The 24,879-nt window shown below is 40.3% G+C and overlaps 2 protein-coding genes across 4 annotated transcripts in view; both read right to left on the reverse strand.

Annotated features, from left to right (window-relative positions):
* Nucleotides 1-24,879, reverse strand: part of ZDHHC15 (zinc finger DHHC-type palmitoyltransferase 15) — a 414,649-nt gene that overhangs the window by 387,460 nt on the left and 2,310 nt on the right. The window lies entirely within an intron of this gene.
* On the reverse strand, nucleotides 1,253-3,501 carry LOC118653832 (dual specificity protein phosphatase 5-like). The gene is given in 2 exon segments (XM_036304661.1): nucleotides 1,253-3,147; nucleotides 3,149-3,501. Coding segments are annotated over 2 exon segments (1,155 nt in total). The 5' UTR covers nucleotides 3,463-3,501; the 3' UTR covers nucleotides 1,253-2,306.

The following is a 24,879-nucleotide window of genomic DNA, read 5'->3' on the forward strand; positions in this document are numbered from 1 at the left end:
ATCTAACATAGTTGCCCATTGTTGCTCAGTGATTGAGCATTGACCTATGAATCAGGGAGTCAGGGGTTTGATTCCCGGTCAAGGCACATGCCTGGATTGCTGGCTCCATCTCCAGTGGGGGGGGGGGGGGGCTGCAGGAGGCAGCCAATCAGTGATTCTCATCACTGATGCTTCTATCTCTCTTCTCTCTGAAATCAATAAAAATACTAGTATATATTTTAAAAAGAATGACACTCATTTTTACCTAGTTTTCCGTAACCTCATATCAGAAGCTAAATTGTCAGCCAACAATGTTAAGAAACTAATGTTTCTTTTTTTAAATTGACTGCTAGAGAGGAAGGGAGAAAGAGAGAGAGAAACATCAATTTGTTTTTCCACTTATTTATGCATTCATTGGTTGTTGCTTCTATGTGCCCTGACCAGGGAACGAAGGTACAACCTTTGCATATGGGGAGGGCACTCTAACCAAGTGAGCTCCCAAATGCCTATCATTAGATAAGTGGATAAAGTTGTGGTATACTATGCAGCTATAAAAAAGAAGGAACTCTTGCCTGTTGCAACAGCATGGATGTACCTGGATGTTATTATGCTAAGAAAATAAGCCAGTTAAAGAAAGACGAATATCACCTGACCTCACTGATGTGTGGAATCTAAAGAAAAAAAAATAAACTGACAAACAAAATAGGACTAGAGGTATGCATAAATGGAACAGACTGGCAAATCTCAGAGGGGAGGAGAGTGGGAGGACTGCACAAGATCAACCAAAAAATATATGCATAGACCATGGACACAGACAATAGTGTGGTGAAAGCCGAGGAGGGGCTGGGACAGGGTGGAGGGAGGCAAAGTTGAGGTGAATGTGGGATAGCTGTAATAGAGTCAACAATAATAAAAAAAAAGAAATATAAGCTGAGTAGCCCAAGGCACCTGAATATTTGGACTACATGAGGTTTAAGGTGTCTTTTAGTAAAAAAAATCCATGATCTGATAAATCACTTGATCTCTTTACATTTAAAATTTAAATTTATAAAATGGGATTATGGAATGAAATCCCCTTCTAATAAGAAACATTTTCTACTTCTGGTATTTGATGATTTTTCTTTATGATTTAAAACCCAAATTCACATTTAAAATCCTTATTTAATATCATTTCTTCTAATATTCTGTGTCATCACACTTTGGGAAACATTCATTTATTAAAATAGATTTTTTTTCTTTTTACTATTTTTATTTAACACTATAAAAAAATGACGACCAATTACATACTGCTTTTCTTCACATTTGTATGGATTTTAGGAAATTATTGCCTTTTCCCCTGGAGAAATAACCTAGACAAAATATAAAGTAGTACCACACTACGAAATCTACAAATCCTAGAAGTCAACATCTTGAAGACAATCTCCAGGGGTAGGGGAGGGAAAAACAAGTGTCACAAGAGACGAGACAAGCACATATAAGGACAGCAAGCTGGGGAAAAAGACCGTGTCAATGACACTGACCCAGACAGTAGGTACCCTTTTCTCCTGGCACCCACGCCACCACCTCAAATGGGTGATTTTTGGTCTATGGTCTAAGGAACTCTCTTTAAAATGACACAAGAGTTGCTTTGAGTAGAGGTGTAACAAGAAAGGTTCAAGTATGAGTAAGAGTCATGCCAAAGTTCAAAGTCAGGGAAGAACCCACAGTGAAAAGGCAACTCAGAAGTGTCTACATCTCGCTACTTCAACAAGCTGCCTCTGTGGGACCCAAGGGGGAATCTCAAGAAGATATGAGGGTTCAAATCAGCATATATATGGGGTCCCTACAAACCCTATAGGGTTACTTTCCTGACTAGATGATCAGCTTATTCCCTGAAGTAACAGAGACAGACACGGAGACTGCCAAAGTTCAAAAAGTAAGGTGGAAATTGTGCTTCCTTCAGAATAAATTGGCTTCTTGACTGCCTTTTCTCCAGGTCTAGCAGCTGCTTTCTCCCATGTTGCTGCAGGTGTTTGTTGCCTTATGCTTGAAATGAAAAGGCGAACTTTGAGGTGCCAGGACTAGGCAGTCCTGAAAGGGCAGGGGGATCTGGAAGTACAGTAGTCAGCACAAGCTGTGCTCTCATAATGGCTTGGCCTTCCTTCAGTCCCGAGAACCTACCCCGAGGTCAGTCTGAAGTTCGTTTGCAAACCTGGGGACCCTTCACTATCCCACTGGAGCAGCGGAACAGAGGGGGTCTTCAGTATTGCACAGGTATGAGATGTCCACCAGTTTAAAAAACAAAATCACAGTTGTTCTTGGGGCTGGGCGGGTTCTCCCATCCAGTTTTAGCAGGATGTGGCTGTGGCCATGGCGCTCCTGCTGAGCTCTGAGACCGTCCAGTGGGTGGGCACTGGCGCCAGCACCGAGGTAGGGAATGTGTAGTAGGAACCCTGAACATCAGGGCTCAGTGTCTGCAAATGGGCTCTGAAGGAAGAGCTGGCTGCCTCCCCTTGGCAAGAGGGAACCTGGGGGGTGGGCATGGAAGGCAGGATCTCAGATTCATACTGCAGGAGCTGGCCCATGAAGCCAAAGTTGGGCGAGACCACACTCCTCCTCTGCTTGATGTAATCGAAGGCATCCTTTAGGCGAAACTGCCTGGTCTTCATGAGGTAAGCCATGCAGATGGTGGGTGAACGGGAGATCCCAGCCTCACAGTGGACCAGGGCCTTGCCTCCCTTTTCCCTGACACAGTCAATGAAGTCTATTGCTTCTTGAAAGTGGGAGCTAATGTCAGCCGTGTGGCTGTCCTCCACGGGGATCCATATGTAGTGTAGGTGGCTCATGCAGGCCTCGGAGGTCCGCCGCGAGACATTCAGCAGGGCCGTGATGTGCAGGTTGGCGAGCAACTCGCACTTGGATGCATGGTAGGCACTTCCAAGGTAGAGGAACGGAAGGATTTCAACTGGGCCGCCCTGGTCATGAGCTGGCCTGTAGCTGATGCTGAGCACTGGTTTCCCACACTGGCTGATGAGGGCTCTCTCTGTCTCAACCTTCTCTTGGGAGGTGGGTTCTACGTCCACGCAACAATCAGGATATTCCGAGTAGAAAGTCTCATATCCCCCTTTGAGGAAGTAGACCCGCGGGCCGGCGGGCAGGCAGGCGAGCAGCGAGGTGAGCACGACGCGCGGCACTCTTCTCGCGCAGCTTCTGCCAGTGGCGGCTGCCCTGGTCCAGCACGACCACGGCCGCCACGCCGCCGCCGCCGCCCTCCTGCAGCAGCCGGACGCGGGCCGCCTCGTCGGGCAGCACGTAGCGCGCCAACACCGCGCCGCCGCGTGCCGGCCGCAGCACCACCGAGTTAAGGTTGACATTGAGGGAGCCGCGCACGCTGGAGGCGGCGAAGGCCAGGTAGGGCCGGCAGTCCAGCACCACGCAGCGCGCCGCCGCCTCTTTGCGGAGCATCTTGTGCAGCTGGCGCCCATCGAGCGCCGTGACCTTCATGTCGCCGCCCAGCGGCCCCGCGCCGAGCAGGTGCCCACGGCCAGGGTGCCTGCCGGCGAGATACAGGAAGACGGCCCGTGGGGCTGCGGCCTGACGACCGACCGACCCTCGAGCCGGGAGCCAGAACGGTCGCTCAACCATTCTTCCCCGCCGCGCACGCTCGGCGCCCGGCCAGGCCACTCGCTGCCCCAGAAGCCGGGTAAAATAGATATTTTTAAGGCAAAAAACACATAAAAGACTTAAGTGTTAGGGTCAAAACCATAAAAAATACTAGAAGAAAAGATAAGCAGTAAAATCTTGGAAACTTCTCATAGCAATATTTTTTTCTGATATATCTATTTGGGCAAGAGAAACAAAAGAAAAAATAAGCAAATGAGATTACATCAAACCAACACGGTTTTGCAAAGCAAAGGAAATCATCAACAAAATGAAAAGACAACCCACCTAATGGGAAAACAACCAATACATCTGATAAGGGCTTAATATCCAAATTTTAAAAGAAACTTATAAAACTCAACACCAAAAAAAAAATCCAGTTGAAAATGGGTAAAACACCTGAATAGACATTTCTCCAAAGAGGACATACAGATGACCAATAGACATATGAAAGAATGGTCATCATCACTAATCATCAGAGAAATGCAAATTAAAACCACAGGTAGATATCACCTCACATCTGTCAGAATTGCTATCATCAATAAATCAACTAGCAGCAAATGTTGGTGAGGATGTAGAAAAAGGGAACCCTCATGCACTGTTAGTGGGAATGCAGATTGGAGCAGTCACTGTGGAAAGCAGTACAGAGTTACCTCAAAAAATTAAAAATGAAACTACTTTAATACCCAGTGATTCCACTTCTGGGAATATATCCAAAGAAACACTAAACATTGATTCAAAAGAATATGTGTACCCCTGTGTTCATTGCAGTGTTATTTGTATTAACAAAGATATATATGTATCCCAAGTGCCCATCAATAGACAAGTGAATAAAAAGTCATGATACATATATACAATAGAATATCAGTCATAAAAAAGAATGAAATCTGACCAATTGTGAAAGCCTGGATGAACCTAGAAGATATTGTGCTAAGTGAAGTAAGCCACACAGAGAAAGACAAATACCATATGATTTTACTTATATATGGAATCTAAAGAACAAAATAAATGAACAAACAAAATAAAAAACAGACTTATAGACACAGAGAACATACTGATGAATGGCAAAGGGGAAGAAGGTTGGGGTGCTAGCTGAGTAAGGTGAGAGGATTAAGAAGTACAAATTGATAGTTTTAAATAGTCACAGGGGGATAAAGTACAGTATGGGGAATACAGTCAATCTATACCAGTGGTTCTCAACCTGCTGGCCCTTTATTTTTTTTCTAAAAATATATTTTATTGATTTTTTTACAGAGAGGAAGGAAGAGGGATAGAGAGCTAGAAACATTGATGAGAGAGAAACATCGACCAGCTGCCTCCTGCACACTCCCTACTGGGGATGTGCCCGCAACCAAGGTACATGCCCTTGACCGGAATTGAACCTGGAACTCTTGAGTCCGCAGGCCGACACTCTATCCACTGAGCCAAACCAGTCAGGGCCTGCTGGCTCTTTAAATACAGCTCCTCATGCTGTGACCCAACCATAAAATTATTTTCGTTGCTACTTCATAACTGTAATGTTGCTACTGTTATGAATCATAATGTAAATATCTGATATGCAGGATGGTCTTAGGTGACCCCTGTGAAAGGGTAGTTCAACCGCCAAAGGGGTCGCGACCCAGAGGTTGAGAACCACTGATCTATACCAATAATAGCCTAGGGCCATCACGATCTAAATGACCAGACAGACGACCAGTCACCAGGAAGTGCATGGAGCACCTCTGATCAGCAGCTTCCACAGCTGCTGGCGAGGCCTGGAGAGAGAGAGAGGCAGGGCCTGATCTGCAGCTGCTGAAGAGACTGTGGATCAGGCCTAGAGATAGGCCCGGAGAGAGAGACAGCTGTCAGGGGGCCATTCTGGCTGCCTAGGAGGTGGAGCTTTTGATGCTGACTGGCATAGAAACTGACCAATCAGAACCAAATCTGGGTGAACTGTGAGGAGCCAATGACTGCCTAGGAGGTGGAGCTTTTGATGCTTGACTGGCATAGAAACCAACTACTCACAACCTAATCTGGGTGAACTGTGAAGGCAGAACCTAAGGTGGGGGCAGAGGAGGGGTTTTAAGGGCAACAGCTGTTTGACATAAGGTGTAAGAAAGTGGTCCCATTTTTTAATAACCGGTTTGGCAGTATAGTACATATGGCTGGCTATCAGTCCAAATATAGGGATAATGTATTTTTGTCTGCAAAGACTATCTCCTCCTGCTGATAAAGGTTTTCCCCCCATTTAAGCAATCCTATCTTATATAATCTATCTACACTAATAAAAGGGTAATAGGCTCATTAGACCAGGTCGACCAGCCATCTTCCGGACATCTGACTTCCTTCCGGACAAAGCCATGGTGGTGGGGGCCGAGGCAGAGGCAGTTAAGGGTGATCAGGCTGGCAGGGGAGAGCAGTTAGGGGCGATCAGGCAGGCAGGCAGAGGGGTTAGGGGCAATCGGGCAGGCAGGCAGAGTGGTTAGGGGTGATCAGGCAGGCAGGCAGGTGAGTGGTTAGGAGCCAGAAGTCCCAGATTGTGAGAGGAATGTCCGGCTGCCAGTATAGGCCCGATTGGAGAGGGTGCAGGCTGGGCTGAGGGAACCTCCCCATTCACGAATTTCATGCACCAGGCCTCTAGTAGTTTTATAATAACTATGTATTGTGCCAGGTGGGTACTTGAAACATTGGGGGAACACTTTTTAAAGTATATGATTGTCTAACCACTATTTGTACACCTGAATGTAATACAAAATAATTTTGAATGCAAACTGTAATTGAAAAATAAAATTTTAAAAATGAGTAGCGGACAAATTGGTATCCCCTTCTACATCTATGGTTGAACACTCACTGCTAAACAAGTGGATATCCTAACTACTATTTGCTTGCAGATGCTACAGCACTTTTAAGTGAAGGAAGATTATCCAGTGCTTTGTGAATGTTGGAATGAGACAATGTGTATATAGAGAAATGAGAGGGGACCAGTGAAATCTCCAGGTAGGGAACAGCTATCTCTATATAATTTCAAGACTGTCATGTGTAAGTGTGACTGGCTTATATGATCCAAGAATAGAGGAAAAAGAAAAATCAATGGGTACAAACTGCAGATCAAGATATTTTAGCTCTATATAAGAAAAAATGATGGAAAGAGTTTTTGAGAAACTAAGATGGCAGCATAGGTAAACACCGGGAAATTGCTGCCTCCCACAACAACTTCAAAAATACAATGAAAAGACAAAACGGACATCATCCAGAACTACAGGAAGGCTGGCTGAGTGTAAATTCTACAACTAGAAGAAAAGAGAAAAGCACACTGAGACTCAGAGGAGCTGCAGAAGTAAAGTGCAAAGGTACGGAGATAAAGAGCTTCACAGATAAGGAAAAGCTAAAGGACTTCATCACCACCAAACCAGTATTATATGAAATGCTGAAAGGTATCCTTTAAGAAGAGGAAAAGAAGAAAAAGGTAAAGATACAAATTATGAACAACAAATATGCATCTATCAACAAGTGAATCTAAGAATCAAGTGAATAAATAATCTGATGTACAGAATGAACTGGTGCTTATAATAGAATCAGGGACATAGAAAGGGAATGGACTGACTATTCTTGGGGGGACAGGGGTGTGGGAGATGCGGGAAGAGACTGGACAAAAATCGTGCACCTATGGATGAGGACAGTGGGTGGGGAGTGAGGGCGGAGGGTGGGATGGGAACTGGGAGGAGGGGAGCTATGGGGGGGGAAAAGAGGAACAAATGTAATAATCTGAACAATAAAGATTTAATTTAAAAAAAAGAAAAAGAACTCCCTGGAAGGATTCATCAGTAGAATAAAAGTAGCTGAGGACTGAATCATTGAGTTATAAGGTATAAAAAAACACCCATTGAGAGTAGCATATGGAAGGAAATAAAAAAGCAGGAGGAGAGTTTAAGGGAGCTTTGGGACAACATGGACAACATGAAATAAAGCAACATACATATAATAGGGGTACCAGAAGGAGAAGATCCAAGAAAAAAAAAAAGAATGTGTTTGAGAAATAATGGCAGAAAATATCCCAAATCTGGTAAAGGAAAAGGTCATCCAGTAAACACAAAGAGTCCCAGCCAAGATGAACCCCAAAAGACCCACACCTAGGCACATATTATTAAAATGGCAAATATTAAATACAAAGAAAGAATCCTAAAGACTGTAAGAGAGAGTCAGAAAGTTACCTATGGGGAGGTCCCATTAGAATGTCATATGACTTCTCAGAAGAAATACTTTAGGCCATAAGGGAATGGCATGATGAATACCAGGTAATGGAAGCCAAGGGACTGAACCCAAGAATGCTCTATACAGCAAAGCTTTCATTCAAAATTTAAGGTGAAATAAAGAGCTTTTCTGACAAATAGAGGCTAAAAGAGTTTAGTACCACGAAAACAGCACTGCAAGAAATGCTAAAGGGACTTATAAAGAAGAACAAATAGAGAGAAAGAGAACAGGCATCAAGAATAAGAATGGGGAGAAACTAAGATGGCGGCATAGGGAAAGACCAAAATTGCTGCCTCCTACAAAAACTTCAAAGCATAATAAAAAGACAAAACGGACATCATCCAGAACTTACAGGAAGTCTGGCGGAGTGGAAATTCTACAACTAGAAGGAAAGAGAAAAGCACATTGAGGGTCAGGAGCTGCGGAAGTAAAGTGCAAAGGTACAGAGGCTCGAGAGTACGCGGAAAGGGGCTGGTACCTGAGGACGCGGCTGTCTGTTTGAATCGGGAGGGAGTCACAAGCTCCCTACTGATCTGAACTCCGGTTCCGGGAAGTCTCTGGGGACCCAGGACGCATACGGGGAGAAACTGGGCTGTCTGTCAGCGGGCAGAACTCAGAACTCGAGGGCGGCTTTCCCTCAGAGGTGCTTGCAGCAATTATATTATCAGGACACTGAGACGCACGCGGCCCCTTAGGGCAGGGCTGAGAATCCGCCGTAGGTTTCTTGAGGGTCTCACTAAATTTATCGGCAGTTTCACTAGACTTATTGAGGGTCTCACTAAATTTATCAGCCGTTCCTAGAAAATTCTTGAAAAACCTTAAAAGTGTGGTTTTGAACTCTATATCCAGTAGTTTGCTTTCCTCCATTTCTGATGTTTGTGACCTGTTTCTTTGACTCCACATTTTTAATGCTTCCCTGTGTTGATAGAGTGGTTTTCTGTGCTAGGTGTACTACAGGGCCCAGTGGCTCAGCCTCCCCAATTACCTGAGGGGGACACTCTTGGTGCACCCCTTTGTGGGCTTTGTGCACAGTCTTGTTGTAGTTAAGCCTTGATTGTTGTAGGTATCATTGAGAGGAATTGACCACCAGGCCAATTGGCTGTGAGAATCAGCTGTGTCTGCACTGGAGAACTTCTGTGCTGGAGGCACCCTTATGGAGCAAGACTTGCTTTAGTGGGGCTTTGGTGCTCACTGAGTCTGCCCCCTGAGTGTGTCCCTTATAGATCTGAGGAGTTGTAATCCAGATGGTCCACCTCTGACCACTGGGTACACTGGCTCTTGACTCTTGAAGGAGGTGCTAATTTAGCCTTTGCATAAAGCTACCCAGCAGGAGCTATGGAGAGATCCCTCTTCTTTGTTTGGGGTTTGGAGGTGCCTAGATGAGGCCCACCTGTGAAGCAATGCAAGCTTCTATGGGGCCTTGGGCCTTTTAGAAGTTCTGGGTCTCTCTGACCCAGCTACAATTTGTTAGATAATTTTCAAATTGCAAAGGGACAGGCCTCACATATGCAAAAGCCTCTGTGCAAAATTGGGTGGGGCGAGGTCTCAAGGGAATAACAGGGCAGAGCAAGCACCTATGGCTGCTCCCCAGTCCTACTCTAAGAGTCCCTGGGTCTCAGTGTCCCGGTAATCACTGCAAGCACCTCTGAGAGAAAGCAGCCCTCGAGTTCTGCCTGATGCCAGACAGTCCAGTTTCTCCCCGAATGACTCTGGGTCCCCAGAGACTCACCCAGAACTGGAGTTCAGAGCAGTCGGAGGCTTGAGACTCCCTCCCAATTGAAAAAGACAACCATGTCCTCAGCTTCCAGCCCTTTCCACGTGCGACATGTCCTCAGTTGCCAGCCCTTTCGGAGTGGGTCTCCGTACCTCTGCACTTTACTTCCGCACCTCCTCTGAGTCTCAATGTGCTTTTCTCTTTCCTTCTAGTTGTAGAATTTCCACTCAACCAGCCTTCCTATGGTTCTGGATGATGTCCGTTTTGTCTTTTAGTTGTATATTTGAAGTGGTTGTGCAAGGCAGTAATTTCCGGTGTTTACCTATGCCGCCATCTTGATTTCTTGTCTGTTGCTTTATTTTCTACTTCTTTTCACATTAGTTTTTCATCATTCAATTTTCTTTTATTTTTACTTGTTCCTTTCTATTTTTATACCATTTTTTAAAATCAATTTTTTGGTAAATATATTATTTTGTTCCCTTTCTGTCTCTTCTTATCCACTCATCCCTTTTCTACCTCCACTATACTGAAGTGAGATCCTCCCCATATTTATCCAATTCTTAACCTTATTTCCTGTATATCAGCTCAGCCTCTACAGATTCTGCCCCCACCCTCTTTACTGGGTGTTTGGTGTTTGCTTTTGTTTGGTTTATCTATTGGTTCTGTGGTGTTTTTCTCTCTCTTTCTCTCTCTGTCTCTCTGTCTCTCTCTCTCTCTCTCTCTCTCTCTCTCTCTCTATATATATATATCTATATATATATATATATATATATATATATTCTCCTTCTTCTTTTCTCTCCTATCTTTTTTTTCTTTTCTCTCTCTCTCTCTTAGATATCATTCATACTCTCTTTTCTCTCCCCTAATTCTCTTTTCTCAGGTGGTCACTTCTATTGGGGTTATCAGTGTGATGAGTACAATCATGCTTTGTTACCCTTGAGTCATGTCTTGTTAAGGTGAATTTTATCCTGTCTGGTTAAAGTGCTAGAGAGCAAGCCACATAACCAGACACCTGTAGAGGAGGACCAGCAATGTGTGCAGCTCACTCCCATCCAAAGAGCAGCAGCCTTGCAAGCAGCCCACCCCCATCCGAGGAGCAGCAGACTTCCAATCAACCTGTCCAAGTCCAAGGAGCAGTAGCCCCACAAGCAGCCCACCACATCAGAAGAACAACAGCAGTGTGCAGCCAGCCCCCATTCAAGGAACAGCAGTCACATGAGAAGTCCGTCCCAGTTCAAGGAGTAGTAGCTGCAAGTGTAGCCTGCCCCCATCCAAGGAAAAGCAGTCTCGTGATCAGCACACCCTCTGTCAGAGGAACAGCAGCTGTGTGAGGAGCCTCCCACGTCAGCCAGAGGAGACACCACGGCTGTGAACAGCACCCACCAGAGGAGCTGCTGCCAACGGAGGAGCAACTGCTACCACAGCAGCCCGAGGAGCAACTGCAGCCCGAGGAGCCACAGCCACCCAAGGAGCAGCCCCTGAACGACTCAACATCTAGATCTGTCGGTGAGATCAAACATGGGTAGACCAAGAAACCCCCCAAAGGAAAGAATAGGAGGAATCACCAAGAAAAGCAGCTAAGTGAATCAGAGGCATGCGACGTGTCAGAAAAAGAATTCAGATTAAGGGTCCTAGAGTGCATAAACCGGATGGAGGAAAAAATCAACAATTTATGCAAGAATAAAGAAGAAACAGATGAAAAAATCAATAACTTATGTAAGAACCAAGAAGAAATGAAGAGTGATATAGCTGCAATAAAAAACACCATAGAAAGTTTCAACAGTAGACTATGAGAAGCAGAGGACCGAATTAGCTAATTAGAAGACAGGGAAACAAAACACACACAAGCTGAGCTACAATTGGAGAAAAAAATTAAAAGACAGGAGGAGAGCCTAAGGAAGCTATGGGTCGACATGAAACGAAACAACATATGAATAATAGGGGTGCCAAAACAACAGAAAGAGGAACAAGGGTTAGAAAACCTATTGGAAGAATTAATATCAGAAAAAGTCCCTGAGGTGGGGAAGAAAAAAGTCACACAAGCCCAGAGAGTCCCAAAGAAAATGAACCCGAAAAGACCCACACCAAGACACATCATAATTACCATGGCAAATGTTCAGGACAAAGAGAGAATCTTAAAGGCTGCAAGAGAGAGACAGAAAGTTACATACAAGGGATCTCCCATTAGATTATGAAATGACTTCTCAACAGAAACACATCAGGCCAGAAAAGAATGGACAGAAATTTACAAAGTGATGCAAAGCAAAGGACTGAATCCAACAATACTCTATCCAGCAAGGCTATCATTCAAAATTGAAGGGGAAATCAGTAGCTTCACAGACCAAAAAAAAAGTTTAAGGGAGTTTGTCACCACTAAGCCAGGAATGCAAGAAATGATAAAGGGACTGGTGTAAAAAGAAGAAATAAAACGCAAGAAAGAAAACAAGCACAAAAAATAGAAATGGCTGCAAACAAGAACCTTTCAATAACAACTTTAAATGTAAATGGACTAAATGCTCCAATCAAAAGACATCAGGTGGCTGAATGGATAAAACAACATGACCCATATATTTGCCGTCTACAAGAGACCCACCTCAGAATAAGGGACTCACAAAGACTGAAAGTGAAGTGATGGAAAAATATCTTTCATGCAAATGGAAACAAAAAAAAAAGCTAGGATAGCAATACTTATATCAGACAAAATAGACATCAAAGTGAAGGCCATAACAAGAGAGAAAGAAGGCCACTTCATAATACTAAAGGGATCGATACAACAAGAAGATATAACCCTGATAAACATATATGTACCCAATGCAGGAGCACCCAAATACATAAAAAAAAAAAACTCTTGGAAGATATCAAGGGAGAGATTGACAACAATACAATCATAGTAGGGGACTTTAATATACCACTGACATCACTGGAAAAATCCTCTAGACAAAAAATCAGCAAAGAAACAGCAATCCTAAATGACTCACTAGATCAGATGGACTTAATTGACATCTTCAGAACATTTCAGCCAAAGTCACAGAATATACGTTCTTCTCAAGTGCACATGGGACATTTTGAAAAGTAGACCACAAATTGGGTCACAAGAAAAGTCTCCCCAAATTCAAGAAGATTGAAATAATACCAAGCATCTTCTCAGATCACAACGGCATAATATTAGAAATAAACTACAATTAAAAAAACCCAAAATACACAAACATTTGGAAGCTGAATAGCATGTGATGAAATATTGATTGGGTTAACAATGAGATCAAAGAAGAAATTAAAAATATCCTGGAAACTAATGACAATGAAAACACAACAATCCAAAACCTATGGGACACAATGAAAGCAGTCCTAAGAGGGAAGTTTATGGCCCTACAGGGCTACCTCAAAAAAGCAAGAAAAAAATGGTAGTAAATCATCTAACTCTACATCTCAAAGAATTACAAAGTGAGCAACAAGAAAAGCCCAGAGTGACCAGAAGGAAGGAGATAATAAAGATCAGAGCAGAAATAAATGACAGAGAGACCAAAAATACAATACAAAAAATCAACGAACCTAAGAGGTGGTTCTTTGAAAGGATAAACAAGATTGATACACCTGTAGCCAGGCTCACCAAGAAGCAAAGAGAGAGGATCCAAATAAACAAAATCAGAAATGATAGAGGCAAAATAACAACAGACCCCACAGAAATACAAAGGATTGTTTAAAAAAAAAATACTATGGACAACTCTACTCCAACAAACTAGACAACCTAGAGGAAATGGACATATTCCTAGAAAAATACAACATTTCAAAACTCAATCAGGGAGAATCTAAAAATCTCAATAGGCCGATCACTATGGAAGAAATTGAAGCAGTCATCAAAAAGCTTCCAGCAAACAAAAGCCCAGGGCCAGACGGCTTCACAGTGGAGTTTTACCAAACATTCAAGGAAGAACTAAACCCTATCCTCCTCAGACTACTACAAAAAATTCAAGAGGAAGGAACACTTCCAAGCTCAATCTATGAAGCCAGCATCACCCTAATACCAAAACCAGGGAAAGACAACACAATGAAAGAGAATTACAGGCCAATATCCCTCATGAACATGGATCCCAAAATCCTCAACAAATCTTAGCAAATAGGATCCAGCAGTACATCATAAAGATCATACACCATGACCAACTAGGATTTATCCCAGGGATGCAAGGATGGTACAATATCCGCAAATCAATAAACGTGATACATCACATAAACAAATTAAAAGAAAAAAACCACATGGTCATATCAATTGATGCAGAAAAAGCATTTGACAAAATCCAACACCCATTTCTGGTAAAAACTCTCAGCAACGTGGGAATAGAAGGATCATACCTCAACATAATAAAAGCCATATATGACAAACCCACAGCCAATATCATACTCAATAGACCAAAACTAAAACCATTTCCCTTAAGAACAGGAACAAGACAGGGATGCCCAATCTCACCACTCCTGTTCGACATAGTACTGGAAGTATTAGGCATTGCAATTAGACAAGAAGAAGAAATAAAAGGCATCCAAATTGGACAAGAAGAAGTAAAACTGTCCTTATTTGCAGATGACATGATATTATACATAAAAAACCCTAAAGACTCCATCAAAAAACTATTAGACTTAACAAATGAATTTGGCAATGTAGCAGGATACAAAATTAATGCCAAGAAATCTATGGCATTTCTATACACCAATAGTGAACTTACAGAAAGAGGGACTAAAAAAGCAATCCCATTTACCATCGCACCAAAAAAATTAAGATACCTAGGAATAAATTAACTAAAGAGGTAAAAGACCTCTACTCAAAAAACTACAGGACGTTGAAAAAGAGTTAGAGGAAGACATAAACAGATGAAAGAACATACTGTGTTTTTGGATTGGTAGAATCAACATCATCAAAATTTCCATACTACTCAAAGCAATCTATAAATTCGCCACACTTCCAATTAAAATACCAATGGCATATTTCACAGATCTAGAACAAAGTCTCCAAAAATTCATCTGGAATAAAAAAAAGACCCCGAATAGCTGCAGCAATCCTGAGAAAGAAGAACAAAGTAGGTGGGATCTCAATACCAGATATCAAGCTGTATTACAAAGCCACTGTTCTCAAAACTGCCTGATACTGGCACAAGAACAGACATACAGATCAATGGAATAGTATAGAGAGCCCAGAAATCGACCCAAACCACTATACTCAATTAATATTTGACAAAGGAGACAAGAACATATAATGGAGTCAAGACAGTCTCTTCAATAAATGGTGTTGGGAAAATTAGGCATATACATGCAAAAAAATGAAACTAGACCACCAAGTTACACCATACACAAAAATAAACTCAAACTGGATAAAGGACTTAAATATAAGACGGAAAACCATAAAAATACTAGAGGAATCCAAAGGCAACAAAATCTCAGACATATGCCGGAGCAATTTCTTCACTGATACAGCTTCTAGGGCATTGGAAACTAAAGAGAAAATAAACAAATAGGACTACATCAAAATAAAAAGCTTCTGCACAACAAAGGAATCCATCAACAAAACAACAAGAAAGCCCACTGCATGGGAGAACATATTTGCCAATGTTATCACCGATAAGGGTTTAATATCCAACATTTATAGGGGACTCATACAACTTAACAAAAAGAAGATAAACAATCCAATCAAAAAAATGGGCCAAGGACCTAAATAGACACTTTTCAAAAGAGGACATTCAGAAAGCCAAGAGACATACGAAAACATGCTCAAAGTCACTAATCATCCGAGAGATGCAAATCAAAACAACAATGAGGTACGATCCACTCCTGTCAGAATGGCTATCATCAACAAATGAACAAATGACAAGTGCTGGAGAGGATGCGGAGAAAAACTAAATCTCCTGCACTGCTGGTGGGAATGCAGACTGGTGCAGCCACTGTGAAAGACAATATGGAGTTTCCTCAAAAAGTTAAAAATGGAACTCCCATTTGACCCCGTGATCCCACTTCTAGGAATATATCCCAAGAAACCAGAAACACCAATCAGAAAGGATATATGCACCCCTATGTTCATAGCAGCACAATTCACCATAGCTAAGATCTGGAAACAGCCTAAGTGTCCATCAGCAGATGAATGGATTAGAAAACTGTGGTACATCTACACGATGGAATACTATGCTGCTTTAAAAAAGAAGGAATTCCTACCATTTGCGACAGCATGGATGGAATTGGAGAGCATTATGCTAACTGAAATAAGCAAGTCAATGAAAGAAAAATACCACATGATCTCACTCATTTATGGATAATTCAGACCATTATAAACTGATGAGCAAAAATAGATACAGAGGCAGAGCAACATCGAACAGACTGTCAAACTACAGCGGGAAGGCTATGGAGGGTTGGGAAGGGGGCGGTAAGAGATCAACCGAAGGACGTGTATGCATGCATAGGAGCATAAACAATGGACACAAGACACTGGGGAGCATGGGAGGCTAGGGGAGGGTCAAGGATAGAAAAAAAATGAGATATATATATTACTCTTTGTAATACTTTAAGCAATAAAACAATTTAAAAAAATAAAAAATAAAAGAATATATAGAAGCAAATACCAAGAGACAGCACCTGGGGAGAAAAGAAAACAACATCCAAATGAAGAGAAAGAAGGAATCTCCAGAAAAAGAACTAAATGACATGGAGGTGAGCAAACTATCAGACAGCGAATTCAAAGCAATGGTTATGAAGATGCTTAGGGAAATTAGTGCAAATTACATTAGCATGAAAAGGAAAATAGAGGCCATAAAGAAGACCCAGAAAGAAATGAACAATGTTATATCTGTAAATAAAAACATACGGGAAGGAATTAAAAGTAGATTGGATGCAGCAGAGGACTGAATCAGCAATTTGCAAGACAAGGTAGAAATAAACATCCAGTTAGAGCAACAAATGGAAAAAAATATTAAAAAGCTGGAAGACAGAATAAGGGAGCTCTGAGACAATATAAAATGTAACAACATCCACATATAGGAATACCAGAAGGGAAGGGGGAGAGCAAGAAACAGAGAACCTGTTAAGTGACAGCCAACAAATTAACAAACAACAAGTATTAGTGAGGTTGTGCAGAAAAGGGTACCATAACACAATGCTCATGGGAATGCAGACTGGTGAAGCCACTGTGGAAAACAGTATGGAGTTTCCTCAAAAAATTAAAAATGAAACTCCCATTAGACGCCATCATCCCACTTCTAGGAATATATCCTAAGAAACCTGAAACACTCATCAGAAAGAATATATGCATCCCTTTGTGCATAGCAGCACAAATAACAATAGCAAAGACTTGGAAACAGCCTAAGTGTCCAGCAGCAGATCAGTGGATAAAAAGGTTGTGGTACATTTACACAACAAAATTATACAAAACAATAAAAAAGAAAAAAACTCTTACCATTTGCAACAGAATGAATGGAACTGGAGAGTATTATACCAAGTGAAATAAACCATCAGAGAAAGATAAGTATCACATCATCTCACTCTTGTGGAATATAATGAACCAAAAAAAACTGATAATCAAAAATAGAACCAGAGACAAAGTCCAACACCCTTTTCTGATAAAAACGCTCAGCAAAGTGAAAATAGAGGGATCACACCTCAACATAATAAAAGCCTATATGATAAACCTACAGCCAACATCATACTCAATGGGCAAAAACTAAGACCATTTCACTTAAGAACAGGAACAAGACAGGGATGCCTAATTTCACCACTCCTGTTTGATATAGTATTGGAAGAGCTAGCCATAGCAATTAGACAAGAAGAAGAAATAAAAGGTATCCAATTGGAAAAGAAGACGTAAAACTGTCATTATTTGCAGATGACATGATACTGTACATAGAAAACCCTAAAGACTCTATCAAAAATTATTACACTTAATAAATGAATTTGGCAATGTAACAGGATACAAAATTAACACCAAGAAATCTATGGCATTTTTACACACCAATAGTGAACTTACAGAAAGAGAGATTTAAAAAAAAAAAAAAAAGATCCCACTTATCGTCACACCAAAAAGTTTAAGATACCTAGGAACAAACTAAGGAGATAAAAGACTTGTATTCAGAAAACTACAGGACACTGAAAAAAGAGATAGAGGAATATATAAACAAATGGAAGAACATACCATGTTAATGGATTGGTAGAATCAACATCATCAAAATGTCCTTACTACCCAAAATATAATCTATAGATTCAATGCACTTCCCATTAAAATACCAACTGCATATTTCACAGACCTAGAACAAACTCTCCAAAAATTCATCGGCAATAAAAAAAGACCCAGAATAGCTGCAGCAATCGTGAGAAAGAAGAACAAAGTAGGATGGATCTCAATACCATATATCAAGCTGTATTACAAAGCCACTGTTCTCAAAACTGCCTGGTCCTGGTACAAAGAACAGACATATAGATCAATAGGATAAAATAGAGAACCCAGAAATCGACTCAAACCACTAACCTCAATTAATATTTGACAAAGGAGGCAAGAACATACAATGGAGTCAAGACAGTCTCTTCAATAAACGTTGCTGGGAAATTTGGTCAGATACAAGCAAAAAATGAAACTAGACCACCAACTTACACCATACACAAAAATAAACTCAAGATGGATAAAGACTTACACGTAAGACAGGAAACCATAAAAATATTAGAGGAATCCATAGGCAACAAAATCTCAGATATATACCGAAGCAATATTGTCACCGTTACAGCTCCTAGAATGATGGAAACTAAAGAGAAAATAAACAAATGGTACTAAATCAAAATAAAAAGCATCTACACAGCAAAAGAAACCATCAATAAAACAATAAGAAAGCACACTCCATGGGAGAACATATTTGCCAATGTTATCTCCTATAAGTGTTTAATCTCCAACATTTACCTGAAACTCATACAATTTAACAAAAGTAAGCTAACCCATTAAAAATATGGGCAACCGACCTAAATAGAAACTTTTCGAAAGAAGGCTTAAGGAAGGCCAAGAGACATATGAAAACATGCTCAAAGTCACTAATACTCTAAGAGATACGAATCAAAACAACAGTGAAGTACCATCTCACACCTGTCAGAATGGCTATCATCAACAAGTCAACAAAGGACAAGTACTGGACAGGATGCAGAGGGAAAAAAAAAAAAACCCTCGTGTACTGCTGGTGGGAATGATGACTGGTGCAGCCATTGTGGAGAACAGTATAGAGTTTCCTCAAAAAACTAAAAATGGAACTTCCATTTGACACCATGATCCCACTTCTGGGAATATTTCCCAAGAAACTAGAAACACCAATCAAAAAAGATACATGCACCCCTATGTTCATAGCAGCACAATTTACAATAGCTAAGATTTGGAAACAGCCTAAGTGCCCATCAGCAGATGAATGGATTAAAAAACTCTGGTACATCTACACAATGGAATACTATGCTGCTGTAAAAAGGAAGGATCTTCTACCATTGGCAACAGCATGGATGAAGCTGGAGGGCATTACACTAAGAGAAATAAGTCAGTCAGAGGAAGATAAATATCACATGATCTCATTCATTTGTGGATTATAATGAACAACATAAACTGATGAACAAAACAGACCCAAGGACAGAGAAGCAACGATCAAATGCACAAATCTAGGAGGGAAGGTAGGGGAGGGTGGGGGTCATGGGAAGAGATCAACCAAAGGACTTGTATGCATGCATATAAGCATAACCAATGGAAACAAGACACTGGGGGTGTATGGGAGGCTAGGGGAAGGTCAAGGGGAGAAAAAAAGAGACATATATAATACTTCTTGTAATACTTTAAGCCTGTGGTCGGCAAATTGCGGCTCTCGAGCCACATGGGGCTCTTTGGCCCCTTGAGTGTGGCTCTTCCTAAGCCTTATGAGTACCCTAATTAAGTGAATAGCAATGTACCTACCTATATAGTTTAAGTTGAAAAAATTTGGCTCTCAAAAGAAATTTCAATTATTGTACTCTTGATATTTGCCTCTGTTGACTAATGAGTTTGCGGACCACTGTCCTAGGGCAATGGAAACTAAAGAGAACATAAACAAATGGGACTACATCAAAATAAAAAGCTTTTGCACAACAAAGGAAACCATCAACAAAACAACAAAAAAGCCCAATGCATGGGAGAACATTTACCAATGTGATCACCAATATGGGTTTAATCTCCGACATTTACAGGTAATTCATACAACTTAACAAAAGGAAGATAATCCAATTAAAAAATGGGCAGGGGACCTAAATAGATACTTTTTGAAAGAAGACAGAAGGCCAAGAGACATATGAAAATATGCTCAAAGTCACTAATCATCCGAGAGATGCAAATCATACAACAATGCAGTGCCATCTCACACCTGTGAGAATGGCTATCATCAACAAATTAACAAATGACAAGTGCTGGCGAAGATGTGGAGAAAAAAGAATTCTCGTGCACTGCTGGTGAGAATGCAGACTGGTACAGCCACTATGGAAGACAGTCTGGAGTTTCCTCAAAAAACTAAAAATGGAACTCCCATTTGACCCAGTGATCCCACTTCTAGGAATATAGCCCAAGAAACTAGAAACACCAATCAGAAAGGATATATGCACCCCTATGTTCATAGCAGCAAAATTCACCATAGCTAGGATTTGGAAACAGCCTAAGTGCCCATCAGCAGATGAGTGGATTAAAAAACGGTGCTACATCTACACAATGGAATACTACACTGTAGTAAAAGGAATTTTACATTTTTTTTAATTTTTAAAAAGAAACAAGATCAGGATTAGTGTTTTCACTACTTCTACTCAATATTGTATTAGATGTTCTACCCAGTACAATTAGGCAAGGGAAAAAATCCACATAGGAAAGAAATTATCTTTATTTTTAGATGATATGATCCTACCTATATATATAAAAGGCTAATATTCTAAGTGTCCAACCATTCGACCAGTTGCTATGATGCACACTGACCATTATGGGACAGACTCAACACAGAAGCTCCTGTGAGGCGCACTGGCCATTTACAGAGAAACGGCACCACGGACCTGGTGCTGACAGACCAACATTCGGCTTCCCCCAAGTGGGGCACGGGCCCTGCCACCACCCCAGAGTGACAGCCCAACCAAATCGCACCCAATGCTACTAAGACCCCATGGCACAAAATGTGGCCCACAGCCCAGCCCAGCCCAGAAATGGTGGCTGTGGGGGCCAGTTAATGATGTCATGTAGCAGCGCCCGACTTCCTCTCCCCAGAGACTAGCCTCTTTAGAGTTTCTTCAGCCCAGGAACATGACTTGCTTTATAGCCAGGTGCAAACATTTTAACTTTAACCAAAGGTCTGTGAAGCATTTCTCTGTGCCTCATCTCATTTGTTCCTCACAGAAGTCCTGGAGTAAGTAGATAGGAGACTCGGTGGAATCCTATTTTCTTTTCATTAGCCAGAAAACAGAGACTTAGAAAGCTTAGAAACTTGACCCGACTGAAAAGAAGTAAGAAATGGTGGACCTTGAAAATGACTTCAGGTTTTCTCATTGCGCAGAATATAGTCAAACACTGCTGTAGTTAATATTTTACCCTTTGTTCTCTCTGTGTGATTTACAATAATAATCTGCTTCATGTTGATATTTACTGCTGTATTGCTGACAATTACCTGAAAGAGAAGTTAGAGTGCTTCACTGGGCTAGAAAAAGTTTAGCTAAATCAGAAAACAGGTCTAACTAATAAGCAAATATATATATATATTTAAAGCTCTCACTGGCGCCAATTGCACACATGTGTTTTTCGATCTGTCATTGTCCATTGTGAATTTGGTTGACACTTCTATTATAGAGAAAGGGGGAATAGTGATATTAAAATATTTCTTCTAATTAATTTCCTTTCAATGTGCACAAATTTGTGCACCAGGCCACTAGTGTATAAATAATTCTAAACAACCCACCAAAAAAACCTATCAGACTTAATGAAGAAATTCATCAAAGTTGCAAAATACAGGATCAGCACCCTATGTCAGTTTTATTTCTATGCATAAGCAATTAAAAACCAGAACAAGAAATTAAGAAAACAATAAAATAAAAAAGTAAAATAAAAATAAAATAATAAGAAAAAGAAATTAAGAATACTTTTCCATTTATAATAGCATAAAAAAGAATAAAATACTTAGGAATAAATTTAACCAAAGAGGCTTAAGATTTTTACAATTAAAATTCCAAAATATTGCTGAAAGTCATTAAAGACCAAAGTAAATGAAAAAGATATCCTATGTTCATGGGTTGGAAAATTTGATATTGTTAAGATTACAATTCCCTCCAAAACTATATACAAATTCAGTGCAATCAAAATTCCATGGACCATTTTGCAGAAGTAGAAAAGCTGATCCTAAAATTCATACCCTCTATGATATCTGTAATAAAAATGGAAAACAAGTATTGGTGAGAATATGGAGAAATTGGAACCCTCCTTCATTACAGATAGGAATGTCAAATTGTTGAAACCTTTGTGGAAATTATTTTGGAGGTTCCTTAAAAAGTTAAACATACAATACAGCCCAGCAATTTCTAACCCTATCTCTGGTATTTAGTCCAAAGAATTGAAAATAAGTATTCAAACAAGTACTTGTACAAATACTTGTTTACAGCAGCACTATTCCAAATAGACAAAAGGTGGAAACAACTCAAATGTCCATCAACTAATGAAAGGATAAAGTGTGATATGTACATAAAATGGGATATTAGCTATAAAAATGAAGTACTGTTACATACTACAATGTGGATGGACCATTATGCTAATTGAAACAATCCAGACACAAATGGATACATACAGCGTGGAGCAAAAGTAGGTTTATAGTTGTGAGTATGAGTTTATTCTTGTATATTATTTACTAGAGGCACAAAATTCATGCAAGAGTAGGCCTTCCTTCCCCCGGCTGCCGGCACCAGCTTCCCTCTGGCACCCAGGACCTGGGCTTCCCTCACAGCCCCAGCTTTGTCCGGAAGGTCATCCAGAAGGATGTCCGGTCTAATTAGTGTATTATGTATGCTTTTATTATTATAGATTAATTATTGTATTAATTTCCATATGAACTACTGTAGACCTACTTTTGCCCCACCCTGTATTGTGTTATGTCATTTATGTGAAATATCTAGAATAGGTACATCCATAGTGACAAAACACAGATTAGTGATTTTTAGAGACTAGCGGAGGAGAAAATAGCAAGTGACTGTTTAATGACAATGAGGTTTACTTTTGGAGTGATGATATGTTTTGAAACTAGATATTGGTTATGGTGTACAACATTGTGAATGTACTAAAGATCACTGAATTTAACACTTTAAAAATAGTTGCCTTAGCCGGTTTGGCTCAGTGGATAGAGCGTTGGCCTGCGGACCCAAGGGTCCCGGGTTTGATTCCGGTCAAGGGCATGTACCTCAGTTGCAGGCTCCTCCCCAGCCTAGGCCCTGTTCCCTCTCTTTCACTCTCTTCTATAAAGCAATGGAAAAATATCTTTGGGTAAGGATTAAAAAAAAATAAAATCAGTTAATTTTGTGTTACGTGAATTTTACCTAAAAAGTGGATACTCTTACAGAAGTCCCTTTTATTTCCCCCATACTTTCATCAATAAATATTCAAAAAACAAGTATCCTACTTGACACACACAAGCAAAAGTGGAGACTCTTAATTCTCTCCATCTAAAAGTCTGACCTGCTTATTTTCTTGAGCCAAGCAGAATTCCTTATATCCTCATTAATAATAGTAATAACAGGTTACTATTTAACATATAACTTGTTGTCAACTATGATGCGTGTTTTTCATGTACCATATTATTTAAAATCTCACAACAATGTTATAATGGCATATAATAGATGCTAAGCAAGTATTTGTGGCATGAATGAACAAGCCCACAAGTAAGGTATATGTGAAGCAACTGATGTTGAGAATTTTCTCAACTTTCCCTATGTCTTCTAGTTAGTAAGTGGCAGAATTCAAACTCTAAGAACTGTAAGACAAATTTAAGAAAATAATATAAAATAAAAATATACCATTTTTGGCTTCAGCTCTAACCTCACATTAGAGAGAAAGATATCAGGTTCTATTTCTGGAAAGAAATTAAGTCCTTAATATTACTTTTTTTAGTCATATTGAAACTTAAATCTGTTAATTTGGTTGTATTGCTTTGATATCAGGCAGCCTTGACGTCCAATTTTCCATTAATTTAATAAACATGTGACTTTAGAAAAATTTCATTTAACCTTTCTAAAAGCCAGGTCTCTAATTTGTTAAAGATTGTAAAATGAACATGAAAGGATGGGCTGATGGAGCCAGAACTGGATGACAAGGCTACCTTACTCTCCTGTTGTTGTTTTTTTAAATAATAGCAACTGGCGCAAAATATTAAGAAAACATTGTTCAGGCCAAATAACAAACATCTGCAGGCTACATTTGGCCAGTAAGTTATAAGTTTTGACCTCTGTATTATTTCAAAGGAGGCAAAGAGTTAGGATACTGTGGTGATTAAAACATGAACTGTGGAGCCTACTGCCTGGGTTGCCATCCAAGCTTTGACTATTTACTAGTTCTGTAACCTTTGGCAAGCTTCTTGCTCTGTCTGTGTCTCAGTTGTCTTGTCTTTAACATAAGAATAATGATATTATGTATTTCATAAGTTTAGTATGAGGATTAAGGGAGAGCAAGAGGAAGGAAGAGGGGGAGAAAGAAAGGTGTATCGAGTCATTTAAAAATAGTCTGACATGTAACAAGTGCTCTGCAAATATATTAAATAAAACAAACCAAAAAAAAGATCTACATTCCCTTTCAGCTTTTAATATTGTATGTTTTAAATGGAACTTGTGGAAAGCTGATTACCTGCACTGATTCTAAGTTGGTCTTTACCTCATTTTGCTCATCTGAGCCTCAGTTTGCACATATGAACAATGGACAGTAATGGTACCTGCTTTGTATGGTTATTGTGAGGATTAAATGAGTTGATAGAGAGTTAATATATCTACAGTACTTAGAACATAGTCTGGCACAGATTAAGCACTATGTAAGTATTATCCATAATCATTATTAATTTTTAAAATGTTGCTTGGCAAAGCTCATGTAGGTCAGTATTGAAAAGCTCTAAAATATGTTTAATAGTATTTACAATAAAATCTATACCATAATGATGGAGCTGAACTTTTAATCCTTCTATTAACCCTTCACAAAAGTAAGGGTAAGGTCTACGAAGAGAAAAACTTCCAGTAAGTCATTTCACAGCTCACTTAATGCACTTCCATACCAGATTTAGATAAAAAGAAAAACAAAGCCAAAATCT

The sequence above is a fragment of the Myotis myotis genome, unplaced genomic scaffold (assembly GCF_014108235.1).
Source record: "Myotis myotis isolate mMyoMyo1 unplaced genomic scaffold, mMyoMyo1.p scaffold_m19_p_4, whole genome shotgun sequence".
NCBI lineage: Eukaryota > Metazoa > Chordata > Mammalia > Chiroptera > Vespertilionidae > Myotis > Myotis myotis.